Below are 15,585 nucleotides of genomic sequence, written 5' to 3' on the forward strand. Positions count from 1 at the left end.
AGTATTAATTATCAACAATTGGATTATGTAACCAGGCATTAATTAAATAACGACCACATTTTGATAAACAGAAAAGGCGTTATTTTTCATAAAGGTAATGCCAGACCACATGTTGCATCAATCACCCAAAAAAAAATATAATTGGCTTCAAGTGGGATCTCCCATACTCCCCGAAATTGGCACCTAATGTCCAACAAGAAGATTTTAGCACGAGCAGAAGTCGTCGACTAGATGAGAGGAGCTTGTTAGTTTATAATGGAAGTGCGGTTAAAAATGGGAAGAGCGTTAACAGTTCTAACACGTAGTCAAGAAGTTCTTGCTGGACAGAAATTTGCTTTATGGTAAAAAAAAATAGTTCAACAGAGCAGGTCAAAACATCCCTTGATGAGTTTTTTGCCTTACATGTCGAAGATTTTTATAGGGATGGATTAAATAAATTGATAAATAGATGGGAGAGAGTCATATTTAACAATGGGCATTATTATATTGAATAAACGTTGTTTCTTTAAAGTCTTTTATTGTTAAATTGATGAACTTATTGCATCAATTTAATAGTTATATTCGTATCTATTATGATTTTATTTCGTAAACTCACAAATATCTGTCGAGAAGAGACAGTATTGCCTATGGTAAATGTTTCGTCTTTTAAAAGAAAAGTTAAAAACTGTCCAAACAAAATCAAACATTTAACCACCCCTCACGAAGTTCTTGCTCAAGTAGATACGTTTAAATTTGCATACGGATAGGTAAGTAACTGGGTAAGCAGCTCAGACAAAACTTGGAACAGTTTTGCCAAGTAAGCAAGCGGTAAAGACTCGTTTCCAGAAAATGCAGGATGCATTTGCGAGAGCGTTCAGCGCTGATGACTCCTGAAATTGGCTTCGATCGACCAACGCCAGCCGGGTTAAGAATGTTTGTACCTCGTGTATAAAAGTAAGTGTGCTAGTTTAGAGAATTCAACTTGAGCTTTTCTCACTTAGGAGATTTAAACATCGGAGTCTGAAAGAATCTCTCTAAACTGTCTTAAAAATAAAACTGTTAAACTTAACTAGAACAATATACTTAAATAAAAGTTTCTAACGTTGGAAAATGTTTATTTTATCTAACTCCTCAGTTCATTGAGCGCGAAATATATTATGGTGCATGTCGCCTACTATCACGTGACGTCACAGTAAGCTGCCGCTACGGGGAAAAGTGTGTAATGTCGCCTCGCTTTTCTTGGTGTTTAAAATGTTATCAGACCGATGCTCCCATACCGTAGCCCATTTTGAACATTTAAAGGAACATTATTAGTTAGCAAAATCTGCCAAAATCACCAGAACAACAATGAGGTCACCTCACGTTGAACTGCACTGCATCGACACCCGCATGAATGTTTTTTGTTTTTAGTGGTTGGCGCTATGTATTTTTTATAATGTCTATTATCTATGGTCTGCAGGTTAGGTTCTGTTCAAAATATTATCTATATATATAATATTATAAGTAATTTTAGCGCACGTACACGTAGAAACTGTTAAAAATAATTGAAATTAGCATGAATAATGAATAATAATTCAAAATACTAATACAAGTTGGTACTCTCCATCATTGAATTTACAGATGTCGTGATCGTTCAAAATATTCTGCAAATTGACAAAACCATAGACAATATTTAATTAAACAGTACGCGAAGTGCATTTCAACTCAATAAATAATACAACTTTTAGGGTGTTTTGTAGAGACACCCCAGATTACATTCTACTTGTCATTATCGGTTATGCATGAGAAAAAAACATATGAAAATGTGTAAGAGAAAGCGATATAGGGAGAATACGTATTAAATATAAACGAAATTCTATATTTGAAAAATCGGAGAATTTGTTTATTTTAATCGGGTTTGAAAAAAACAAATGGAACTCACATAACAGTTTGACAGATCGTCACATTGCGATAATAACATTATCAAGTGATTAGAGGATCGATAAATTAGTGAGAGTTATCCAAGAGATTGAGGGTTAAACGGATAAAGTGCTGTAACCTACTATGTATTATAACCTACGCAGTCAAAGAAAAAATATAAACATTATGGATGAGAAAGAACCATCAACTAAGCGTCGCCGTTTGACAAAATGGACGACTTCAGCGATAGTGTACTCAACAAAGTCAGGAGACTGCGTTAGGCTGATGCAGCACCTCACAGACAAATAATTGAGTCTGTAATATCAGAATAAATACAGAAGACAGAACATATCTACACGTATGAAAAAGAGGGAAATTGTGATAAGACGTGTGAGAATGATGAACAGGTATAATTATTGCTACCTACTTGATAATATTTGTTGGTTGAATTATAATTATTGTCTAGAACTATTATTTTTTATTATAATAATTAACAGTCTGCGGCTCTCCTGGGAGTTACGCGTTGTGAATACTTGTAATAACACTTCCTTAAGTATTAGATAAGTAGGTACTGTTCGGTTATCAGGAATACAGCGGAAAACACATTATGAAATAACCGATAAACTGGATTATTTGTTAGGTCAACCTAACCTAACCCAAACTAACAAATAATCCAGTATATCGGGTATTTTCAAAATGTGTTTTCCGCTGTATTCCTGATAACCGAACAGTACCGATAAGTATATTATTATGCATTTTTTTAAATAACGTTAATGTCTTTAACAATAGTAATTTCAATTTAATTTAATATAGATAGTATCTTTAAAGTGAAGATAAACATTAAATATTATTTTTCTATTTAAAATCTCGAGATGAGATGCCGAGGCAACCAAGGTTATTCGTATTTGTTATTAACGTATTGTAATGAAAACAGATAAAATATTAAATATACTTAATATGTCATTGGTGCCAAGAGTGCGATGGCCTTATAAGAATAATATTGAAAAAGGATTTACAAAATTTAAATAATAATGTGTTTCGAAATTTAAATTTAATTTTTATTGTAAAAAACTTGCGGAAATAGAAAAATCATTGCATTTCCACAGTATTTCTTATGAAAAACATATTTTATAAAATATATAATTTGTCAAATATCTTGGATAGTCTAATACTGGCATAAACCAAAATGTGTGTAAGTATTCAATATTTTTTTTCAACACGGATGTACCTATAATATGTTATTAATTATGTCTTCGAAATAGTTAACAACCTTCAACAAGAACGGATTAGTAGCATCTGCGCGGAAATACAAGTAGAAAAAATGAGTTTTCCAGGGTTCGAAATGAGCCGGAGTGCCGTTCCGTTTCATAAAATTCCCAAAGTCTTGTGGAAAAAATAATTTTACCGTCTGAGGTAGGTAAACCATAATATTACAATGAATTCAACACACTTATTTTTTAAAAATACACATAAAATTATAAAAGTTTGTAAGGTGAGTTAGGGTAAGTGCGTCTATGGGGGAAGAGCATATAGGTTAAATAACTTTTTACTGCAATGAATGTAATTACTGCCGTTGTTAAGAATCTATTACAAATCCATAAATGTATGCCAACACCCAAAGATGGCAGCATAATAATGTTTGATGTGTCCACTATGACAACTAAGAGTTTGACATTCGTTTGATGTAAAAAATCAAGTTGCTTTTTTTGTTTTTTTGTTTGTTTTTTTCAATCGATTTGTATTTCAGCAATCTTTTGTGCTAAGAAAGAGATATTTGGTGAGTACCTTTGTTTTAAATTGTGATTTGTGTTCCGACTGTAAGATGTATAATTAATGCAAATGATTATGTTTTATTGAACTAGATGCACTTACCCCACCAAAAATATAGCATGGTGTAAGAGCGTCAGATGCTCTTACCCCATATACTCTATTTTTTTATATGGGCAAGTTTTTGGCTAGTGATGTTCCTTGCAATAAAAAATGTATTGAATTTGTAATTTATGGTACCTGAACATTTTTTAATACAACCTCTAGATTCATACAGTACATTTTCGTAAAATTATCGAACGCTCCGGTTTGTAAAATTTTCCATTTCGAGTGCAGAGTTTTCCCCTATATAGTAGCCCTATAGCCTATATATTTCCCTATATAAAGCTATAACGCCATTCTTAAAATTCTACATCTTTTATAAAACAGACATTTTTAATTGGTATCATCCGCAAAGCTTAATACTTTAAGGAATCCACTTATCTAGAAACCTTGTGACTTACGGCTTTCTTCAATTAGACAGCAGAAATCTTTGAGACGTGATACCATTTCAAACGAAGTGGAATGGTAAAGCATAGTTAATGATTTATAAAGATCGGGTGTCAAACAAACGTTTTTATTTATATATTAATCTGAGGTAGTTGCCTTGCCTTCAAGCAAACCAGATTTCAGCGTCCTGGGAGGCTGATAAGTACTATCTGTAAACTGTATGCGACGTCGCTGCGAGATGCTGGTATGAACTAGAATGATGAAAGAAAACTGGCAAACGACAGGGATTCTTGGAGGCGCCGCGTGGTGTCCATATGCTCCAACCAAAGGACGGATATGGCAGAAGAAGAATAAGTAACTGAGGTAGTACCATATTCCTCCACAACAAAATAATATATAGCTCGGTATACATTTAAAAAGTCTTATCAATCGCACAGGTGAGAGCATATTATTATTACTCTACCAACTCTAAAAATCTTCAGACATAACGTGGCTGACAGTTTGTTAGTAATAGAGCTACAATCTGAAATCGAGAGTCGACGCCTCTTGATTTTCTGTCGTATCTTCTTGTGACAAAAAAATTTAAATTTACAAATCAAGAGAGCTGTTTTGGTCAAGTATGTACTCCGCAAATTTAATTACATCATATTATTATTACATGGCCTAGCCATGAATTATTACGTTGGTAACAGTACATACCAAATTAGAAACTAATTTATTGTTTAAAGAATCGTTCACGAATTTAAATAAAATTGTTATTATCCTTATTACATAATAATGTAATAATGATACACAGTTTCATATAATTATTAGGTATATATATTATGCTTGAAATTTGATGTTATTTTAAATTGTCATTGAAAAAAAATCTAATTAGCTGTAGGTATAACTTACTGTTTACTTACGAAGAAAAATATGAATAACGATCACTTCGAGGTCGAAATTTGATATTATTTATGGATGGTTGAGTTCGTCAGCTGTTGTTATTGCATTATTATAATAATTGCACTCTAGTAAAATATTATTATGAAGATTATTTTTGTAGATTGAAGTCTGTTTTTTTCCAAATTGTATTTTATTGCTACGGTGACTGCTCGTACAGTTTTGTCCTTCAGGGAGGATGGCAAAGGAAACAGGTATCTTGGGTTGACAAGCACCTGATGTGGTTTGATAGTGTTATCCTTCCTTCGTCTCCTTACCAAAGACTGGACTTTTGTGCGACTCCTGGGTAGTATTCACAGCTGTTACGGTTGAAGACCGTCATCTTGTAGGTAATAATTGTCAAGTGCATTTACCTTCAAGGATGTATTTAGACTAGATGGCGAGAAGATGATCGGGAAACAAAAAGCTTTAACGAATGTTTAAAGATTGACACATTGACAGATATACACACAAGCAGTAGATTTTACCATTTTATACTCGTAGGTGAAGCATATTGACTTCCGCGGATAAAACATTTTTTACAAGGAATGGTTATTGATTCCACTGGATCAAACAATCATTGAAAAAAACAATCATAAATATAATATATAAGTCTCTTCTTCTTCTTCTTCCACGGTGCTACATCCCGGAGTGGGATTTGGCCTCCTCCACAACCGCTCTCTACTCACTCCGGTCTCTCGCCACACTTCTCCAGTTACCGGGTCTTCCTATATGAAGCCAGTCCACTTCTATGGCGTCAGCCTATCTCCTCCTTGGACGGCCTCTGGGTCTCTTCCGTTGGGGTAGCCACTTAGTCATGATCATTGGCGCTCTAACTTCAGGCATTCTCTCCACGTGTCCCGCTTATCGTAGTTTTTGGGACTTACAGTATCTTATGATTGTTTGCTGTTCAATCAGCTCTTCCAACTTGTGGTTCATTTTTATTCTGTAGTTCCCATTTTCCAACGTGCAACAGCTAATTTGTTTTCCTCGTTTTGAGTTAAGCACCAAGTCTCACAGCCATAAGTGGCCACTGACCTTATAATTGTTTTATAAATTAGAAGTTTACTTCTTCGGCCTAGAATTTTCGACCCCACCAGTCGCTTGGAGGCATGCCAACATTTATTCCCGGAGATAATGCGGATTTTTATCTACTCTGCTGTCTTATTTTGGGTATTTAGGCTGGATCCGAGATACGTGAACTTGTCCACTCCTTCATATGCATGGTGTCCTACTGGTTTATTTGCAGCCCAGCGTTTTCTGCTTTTATTTTCATAGTGCCACCATGGTCGATCATCCTCTGTTTGGATCTGCTTGTAATTACTATGTCGTCAGTATAAGCGCACATATGCGTTGTACTGTTATCTACCCATCCTCTTATGTTGGTTTCACGAGCTATGGATTACACCACAAGGTTAAATACCATAGTGGATAGCGCATCCCCTTGTCTCACACCTGATTCGATTTTGAAGACTGCATAAAGCAAATTTCGTTCTGATTGTTGTATACATACATTATAATATATATATATGCATAATGTATACATTTAGACGGATCGACATCTTAGAGGCAAAAACCCTCACCTGGAAAGCAGTGACGTCTCTAGATAAAATGCCGCCCCTAGGTAGCGCCAAATACCGCCTCATTTTTTTATACATTATTTTTATCATCCTTTCGTGAGTCCAATATCTAAGAAATGTGTTGTATGGATATATTAATATCAAAATATCAGACTAATTATTCGCAAATCTGCACGTGTCGTTTCTGGTCACCAATGACGTCGAAGGGCAACGGAAGTAAGCTAGATATCGCAAACCCGACAAAACCAGTCAGCTAAGTTTTTTGATGGAAAGATATTTTCGTTATCACTAAGTTCATGTAGCTATTTCTACATATTCCAAATGATTTTCCTCGATTTGCCGCCCTTCTAGTAACTGCCGCCCCCGAAGCCCCTGCCGAAAGACATGAGTTCGAGTCTCGACTCGGTCCAACTTTTTTGTACATTTTTTTTCTATTGTGTAAGTTTATAAGCTTTTTCAAAATTATGTTTTTTTAATAATATTACTGTTTAATTAATTTTCTATATGCATTATAAGAACCCCATATATATTTTATTGAAATTCAATTTTTAAGAGAAAAAAAACATACATAGAAAAAGTTAGGCCAATAATTATTGAGACAAGAATCTTAAATCTTTTCATTGTACGAATAATAATTAATGCCCTTATCTAATTGAACTATTGCCCCAACCACGACTTAATACTACCTACGTTGAATAAAAATAAAAAATAAAATAGGTACTTATAATAATTTAAGATTTTGCACATACGATATACTTTTGTATGCAACCCCCAGTATGAACGTATTTATATATTATAATATGGCTATAGTTTTAAAGTATCTATTATTGCGCAACTAATTTGCGATTTAAATTTAATCTAGTACGTCTACCCTTAATTTTATATTTTTTAGTGCAACCTCTAAAAATCGATATGACGTTATAAAAAGCGTGTTTACTAATAAACATTAAAATCGGTAATTAAATTTTTTCCTATACAAACCAGTATAGACACCTCTCACACGGTACTTAGTTGAGTTGGCGCCGCCATATTGGAGCTGCCACTTTGGGCCGCCATTTTAACATATTATGTAACGTACTACGGCGATATTGCGCAATAATGTCTACAAACGATACAATATATTCCACCTACTTTTGATTGGCGCAATATATTACACAATCCTCACCTCCAAAAAATCAATAATTTTGTACAGTAGCAGTATATTAGCTGAGTATCCACAATAAGATATAAGTACACCAAAGATGTTGAAGCAAAGAAAGAATGACTCGTACACTGATTAAGTTAATTATTACCTTCACACAACTGCTATGACATTTTTCTGCCAATTTGTAGGGCGTATAAAAAGGCGAAAAATTGTGTTAACTCATATTTATAACTGCACTCAAGTAAGTAATCAGAGAGAATATTTAAAGTGGCCACCATTGCGGACGTAAGGAATTCGTATTGGCAATTGGGCGATCTTAATATTTGTTGAATTTACCGACTAAACATAGCTTGCGCTTAAATAATAATTTAAAATATTATAACATATAAGGGTAGGTGTAGGTACTTCCTTAATAAATATTATAAGGGTTCGTTGTATTCTTTGAAAGTATAACTATGGCAAAACCTGAACTCGTACCTACCTCACCACAATAGCTCATTGTACACTGATAGGGTTACGGGAAGCCGCTTATACCATTTTCAGTGTAAACAAGACTATTGCGTTGAGCAGGGTTCAGCAAGTATAGCTCACTGTGGTCTGATAGAGTTTACGGAAAGCCGTGTATATCTTTTTCAGAACCAAGCAAGACTAGTATGCTAAGTCAGGGCCAAGCTGGCCCAAGGTTCACTGACTTGTTCAAGGCCGTGTGGCGCCTTATATTCCCAACCGGGCGACCCTCTCCTCGCCGGCCAGCCGAGACGCCGGCGCGCGCAGGTAGGAAACGCCTCCATGGGAAGTGCCCGTGTGGACTGTAAGCGACGGCCGCGGTGCGAGGGAGAAAGTATTCGGGGCAAGCGAGAGGTCCCGCGCTACAATCTCCCCCTCTGGATCTGATAAGCGCCCCGCTGAAGGTCCAGAATCTGTCTCTTGATGTTGGTTCTTAGTTGATCTTTTCTTCGGTCTTCCACGTCTGCGTCTAGGGGAAAGCTTGGAATTGAAGCCTTCCGATGCGTTGCTGGGTGCATGTGACGCATTCAGTACGGTGTCTCCCGGGTCTGGGTCAGGGTCTGGCCTACGTTTGTGGTCGGCATATTGCTTCCTGTTATCATGCTTATTGTCATGTACTACCCTAGTGCGTCTGAGACTTCCGGTGAGTTGGAGTAGATTCGGCGTTATCTCGGGTATAACATTCTCTGACTCCGTTATCGAGTAGTTTCTCTCTGTGTGTGTGAGTGGACAACCAGCATATTCTACCGGTTGCTCTCCCTTAACCTCCCCCTGGAGTGAAACAGCCCCTGATGCATTACTGCTTGCATCAGTTTTGAGCAGATATGAGGTTGTCTCGTCCACTTGGCGTTGTGGAGTACCGGTTATCGGGCTCAGGAGAATGTCCGGTCCGTATACTCCAAACTCTTCACTCGGTATTGGTTTCTCTGTTGAGAGGTCGGCCATCGCCATCTGAGTGTCTGCAGTTGTTGGTCGGTAACGGGCCTCGGTGTCACATAGCCCTTGTGCATTAACTGCATAGAAACTTAGCTTTGTCGGTGATGATGGTTGCTGTTTTTGGCAATTCGGGCAGTTGGATCTCATTACGCCAGGCTTGCCCTATCCGTAACATGCAAACTTGTCGGCTATGCGTGTCTCGATGTTCTGTTCGGTTGGGTTACTGTTATGCTGCACCTTTGTCCGGCATGTATCAGCTTGATGTCCCTTCCTGTAGCACAACGAACAGAATGGAGCTGGCGTGTGGTGATTCTCATCTGGTTGCATCTTGTGTGATTTTTCTCTCAGCTTGTCCTCGATCTCTCGAGCCCTTTTGATGAGATCGTCGAAACTTTTGATAGTGTTTCGCGGCATTCCATCGCGAATCTTTATGTGCAATTGACCAAATATCATGTCAATCTGCACTGATTCCGCGTGTGCCGGGGCTGGGAGTTCTGCTAACAGAGCTCTTTTCTGGTTGATGAATAGATCAGTCAGTTCGTTTGCTTTCTGACTGATCGTGCATAACTCTGTGTATACCTTGTATGCGTGCCTTTTGGGTGCAAAAGCGTGCCTAAGCCCCGCCATTGCATCCTCCCAGGAAGTGATGGTATCTTTCACTCCCATCCACCATGTAGCAGCATGTTTCTCCAATAGAAGCTGTAATCCAATCAGTGAATTATACTCGTCGATGTGTTCGATCGTCCTGAACACAGTCGCAGTTGCGATGAATGCTTCCACTTGGCTGCTATTGTTGGTCCCATCATATCTTGCTGTGTACTGCGCAAAACTTCCATGTTTTGTGTCTTTTGTCAGCTCTTTTATCAAATCCTTAAACTGATCGCTTGTCATATTTACGGACGCCATTTTCACTTTCAGCCACTAGTTGGGGCGCCAATTTATAAGGGTAGGTGTAGGTACTTCCTTAATAAATATTATAAGGGTTCGTTGTATTCTTTGAAAGTATAACTATGGCAAAACCTGAACTCGTACCTACCTCACCACAATAGCTCATTGTACACTGATAGGGTTACGGGAAGCCGCTTATACCATTTTCAGTGTAAACAAGACTATTGCGTTGAGCAGGGTTCAGCAAGTATAGCTTACTGTGGTCTGATAGAGTTTACGGAAAGCCGTGTATATCTTTTTCAGAACCAAGCAAGACTAGTATGCTAAGTCAGGGCCAAGCTGGCCCAAGGTTCACTGACTTGTTCAAGGCCGTGTGGCGCCTTATATTCCCAACCGGGCGACCCTCTCCTCGCCGGCCAGCCGAGACGCCGGCGCGCGCAGGTAGGAAACGCCTCCATGGGAAGTGCCCGTGTGGACTGTAAGCGACGGCCGCGGTGCGAGGGAGAAAGTATTCGGGGCAAGCGAGAGGTCCCGCGCTACAAACAGATATTACGTATATATTTATTTTATTTGCATAAACCTAATTAAACTTCCAAAAGTTTTTAAGTCTCATGTTGTTAAGTAATTGGAATTTTAAAGTTTGACATGCCCGTATAAAATCAGGCATAATGCTAATTTATTTGTGCTTTATGTGCATGTTCTATGTATTGATTTTTTTTCTAGCATACATTTTTATATAATATAGACATAATACACGATCCGTTGTTAAATATAAATATCTACCTAATTTATCGACTTACAAACTTTTGGCACCAACCCCAATAGGCTAAGCACACAAATTACTAAAAACTGCGATAACTTGAGTATATTTCCACTTTCTATTATAATTTTTTAAAATACATACTTTTAAATTTAAAAAAAAAACAATATTTACCACCTATTAAAAGATATTAGGTGCATTATAAAATTAAATTTAAAACATTTTTTTAAATTTCTTAAGTATATATTTTCTGTTTCAAATCATAACACACTATGTAAGTATATTATATTACGTGTATTTTCTCAAGCATCGCAGTCATAAAGATCGGTGGCGAGTTTGCAATCGCCCACTTATTGACCATAATATTTACTTCCAGTTGGCGTCGCCAAGTCACCTGCGCCGTTTTGTACCAGTCCCATCTGGCGCAGTGCTTGATTGGTTGCTGAAACCAGTTTAGACAAAGTACTGAGAATATTTTTGAAACTTATTATTTATATATTATAATTACATAGGTTTTATTATAACATTATTTATGGTTGAATGTTGGTTAATCCCAAAGGCTATCAGAAAATATAACTGCGATAATAGGTGTGATAAATCTAATAGACTTGGACACAAAAAAATATGATAAATGATATGTTTGGCATGTGGAAAAGATTTAATAAACTGGATCTTAATGGAAGATATAAGTGTTGTTATCTTGCATATACTCAAACAGCTTAAAAAATCGTCACCTCAATACTACAACTAGATAACTCTGATGTGGTCATTGTTGGGAAAATGAAATTTAAACTTTACTTGATTAACATAAATCTAGGCTATAATTACTATTTAAAATAAAAATAGAAAATTGTTCTTGTCTAATGTGGAACAATTAAATATTGTTCAATCGTATGAAAAAGTATCGTAGATAATATATTAGTATACTTATATAATGCATTTATGGTTTTAAAGTTAGGTATCTAATATTTTCAAACACGAAATTAATACAGTTCCCATTAACTTCTGACTTACCTAGTTTCATCATTTTGTTGAGAAGGAAATGTAGAATCATATTGAATATCTATCTCAAAAACAGTAAAAATCATGTTATCTAGTTGAAGTATTGAGGTGACGAAATGATGCAGTGTTTTTTAGTACATCTTTGCGGTTATGTGAGCATATGTATATTTTTTATCAACATATTACTTTTACTGTGCAAATATTAATTGATTTTACTTTCCATAATACACATAGGTATTATGTGTATTAATATTGTATGTATTACGCATAACGACCTCGCATTTAGAGAAAATGTGAGGCCAGGGTATCAGGTATCTTTCAGAATTCAAAAATATGAGGAAAGAATTAAACTAGTTCATGGTATTTCAAATTAGTTACCTATTTTGCTGGATACAAAAACTTTAAACAAATCTTTACAGTAAGACTTCCCTTGATGCACAGAATGTCAATATACTATACCAGGCATAGCCCAAATACAAAATATAATTAATCATTGATTATTATTTTTTTTCTTTCATTAATCTCTTTGGCTTTATAATCCTATGTGGATCTTAGTTGTCTCACGAAGAGGTTTCGTAACAGGTTGTTTTAAAAGAAATGTGTGTTAGCCACTTGCTTTACATATTAGGTTACCGCCATCTTTGGATTAATAAAGCCTGAGCACAATTTTTTGCACAAGCAACGAGTGGTCCACTGCCATACTATTTATTGATAACGTACTTGCAAGCACATTTTGGTATTCTATAATGACTGAAGAGTATAAATAAGTTATTAGTTATTGTCGTTTAGAATTGACTGTCACATTGACAAACGCCCTAGTGTATTATGATATTATTATACATAGAAGAAATTTACTTACTTTGATCGTCACTTCCAATTAATAATATCACATAACCACTAAATCAGACGAACTCCAAGGTCTCCAAGAAACGTTAAAATAATCTGAAAGAAATCTGAAACTAAGAATACTCCGACAAAAGAACACGACAAACGCGTCAGTATGAGCACTCTATAGACAATTACAGGTCATCCATAGTCAACAGGAGGGGCGAAAAGTAGAACCAGTCGTGTAGTGTATCGGCTTCCTTCTTCAGTGGGCAATGATTAGGTTCATGCTCTGAGTTCAAACATAGATTGAAAAATATCATATAAATTTTTCCAGACCCCATTTCCCGTAAAACAAAAATTTGTCAAGAATCCTTTTTGTGAGTCAACCCAGCAGTTCATCGAATGATTATATTGAATTTAAAAACAAATGCAAGGCTATTTTTATAAATGAGGTTGGGATTTTGCAGGAATGATTTCATCTTAACATTGACATTACGAATTTTTCATGGTCGTGACGGTGACATTTATTAATTTACACATTTTAAACATTTCTGTTAAGGAAAATACACAAAATTTAATAAATAATAATAAGCAGTGTTTTCATTTGTCAATATAAACGCTTCTTTCATACCCTTTCACCCGTCTATAAATAGCAGTGATCCCTAACCTTTTCAATGTCACAACACACCAGTCAAATTTAAAAAAAAATGTAGCACAATAAACAATTTACAACACTTGCACAAGAGTACCTTTCACTTTTTTATACTCTAATGTTATTTTTATGCACTATACTTGAAAACGAGTTTGAACTATAACTAGAAGTGATTACAATATAAAAATCAAAATATGTATCATTAAATAGCGATTCCATAATATTTTTGGTGTATCTGAATTTTAGACATGGCAAATTGATGGTCTGTACATTGATACATTAAAGAATTGCAAGTATTTATAAACAATTGTTTATAATATTATAGATCTTTTCATAATAATTAATAAGACCAAGGTAAAGTAGTGGTGGAGTAGCTATGTATATTAAATTTAGTAGGTACATTATTTCCTCTAGGAGGAAATATCTCAAATTAATTTGTTTTACCAGTGTTAAGCTAGTTATAATGATTGGATGCAACACCCGCACTATAATGTATCTTTATTAATTAATAACAGATTGGTATGATAGGCAAATATGTCAGACGGGAGAAATATTTTTCATTATCGTAAGTAACTCATCATGTAATATAATGAAACGGGGAATGGCAGACAACTGGACAGAATGTCAAATCGAAGAGTATGTTTTATTTTGTTTTATCCGCAAGTCTTGTCTAAAACACACCAATATTAAATTAAATCAAACTAAACTTGCTTTTGTCAATCGCTTAAAATTGCAATAATACATTCCAGGTAATATCGATAAATTACAATGCTAACAATATCTACCAGTGGCATGAGGTGACTTTTGTTTGTAAGATTCTCTCGGAAAATACATATACCTACATTATATTATCTACTATTTGCTTCATATTATCTACATAGGGTTTGTCAATATTTGAATCAAGGCGAACAGCTGATTAAGTAGTTTGGTGAGTGTTTATTATTTAGGCAGGTAGATTTGCGATATTCATAATATACCTCAACAATATCAAGCAGTTATAAACAATATATATGGAACCATTTGAAGTACAGTTAAGTAAAATGTACTGTTCGATTGCGCAGTAAATATGTACATAATAATATTATTATGTAGTAATTATTTACAGAATAATTCTGGGGGTGCTCTGCATCTATAATATTTTTAAACCGCACGCCACTGATACCTACATACACTATAACACAAAATTTAAAAAAAGAACACAATATAATATTATTTTGTTCAGTAATGAGTCGAGCACTTATAATTTTGGAAATTATTAAATTCATTTCGAGTATTCTAGGAGCGGCAACATAAAAATAACACTGCATAATCTCAAAATCTCTACAACCAATAATTCTCTATAAGATTTAGGTTATTGCATTATTTACATAAATCCTTCGATAACTAACTTCAGTCAAAATACCGGTTATATAATTCAGTGATGTCCAACAGAAATTGTGTGAGTGTCTTGTATAAACAACGGAAATTTAATTATTGTATACTTGTATTGATAGATTATTATATACTACTTGCTACCTACTAACTAGTTCATCATATTATTATCTGGCACTGAGTACCTATATTTTGAGTAAAAATTTAATATGACGTTAATTCGACTGCCAATGAAGGAATATCACTTATATTCAGTTACGCGTTGTGATAAAGGTTTTCTAGCTGATGAAATGGTAATGGGTCACGCATGTGGCTCAACGGGTGGATAACCGTTGGACAAATGCATTCATTAGGTCATACTAAAGGGGCATTAAATGACCACGTTTACGCCAGAAAACATACTGGATCGATTAACTTATTGAGTTCGGTGAATTTACGTGGCAGCGAAGAACTAGATACTGAAAAGAGTAGAGAGACCTTCATTCATAAGTGGACCGAGACTGGCTGAGCGGATGATGACATCAAAAAATATAATAAAATTGTTATTTCTTTTTAATTAATTCTGAATATACCCTTCATAGTGTGAATGTTAGATTATTTATTATAGAGCATCGTGCATAATATCATTAAATCTGAGGGAAAGCACTCACACAGAAAGTGAAATACGTGAGTTCGAGTTTTATTCGGTCAATTTTATTTTCAAGATTTTTTTTCTAATATACTTACATGTTTTTTTTTAAATTGTGTTTTTCTATAATAAATAAATATTTATAAAAATATTAAATTGTTTTTAATTACAGATTATTGGTTCCCCAAGAGAGGTAAGAGGCCCGCTTAATCGTAGGCTTCTCAAGGCAGTCTT

The 15,585-nt window shown here is 35.2% G+C and overlaps 1 protein-coding gene across 1 annotated transcript; it reads right to left on the minus strand.

The window, feature by feature from the left end:
* Positions 1-9,384: 9,384 nt before the first annotated feature.
* On the minus strand, positions 9,385-10,128 carry LOC147069596 (activity-regulated cytoskeleton associated protein 2-like). The gene has a single exon (XM_085950849.1). It carries the CDS (start codon positions 10,126-10,128, stop codon positions 9,385-9,387), a length of 744 nt encoding a protein of 247 aa, XP_085806975.1.
* Between the last annotated feature and the right edge of the window lie 5,457 nt (positions 10,129-15,585).

The sequence above is a fragment of the Rhyacophila brunnea genome, unplaced genomic scaffold (genome assembly GCF_057557595.1).
Source record: "Rhyacophila brunnea isolate RB1 unplaced genomic scaffold, BYU_Rbru_1.0 scaffold_23, whole genome shotgun sequence".
NCBI lineage: Eukaryota > Metazoa > Arthropoda > Insecta > Trichoptera > Rhyacophilidae > Rhyacophila > Rhyacophila brunnea.

Coding starts and splice junctions, on each gene's coding strand:
- LOC147069596 (XM_085950849.1), bottom strand. CDS start 10,128: ATGGCGTCCGTAAATATGACAAGCGATCAGTTTAAGGATTTGATAAAA.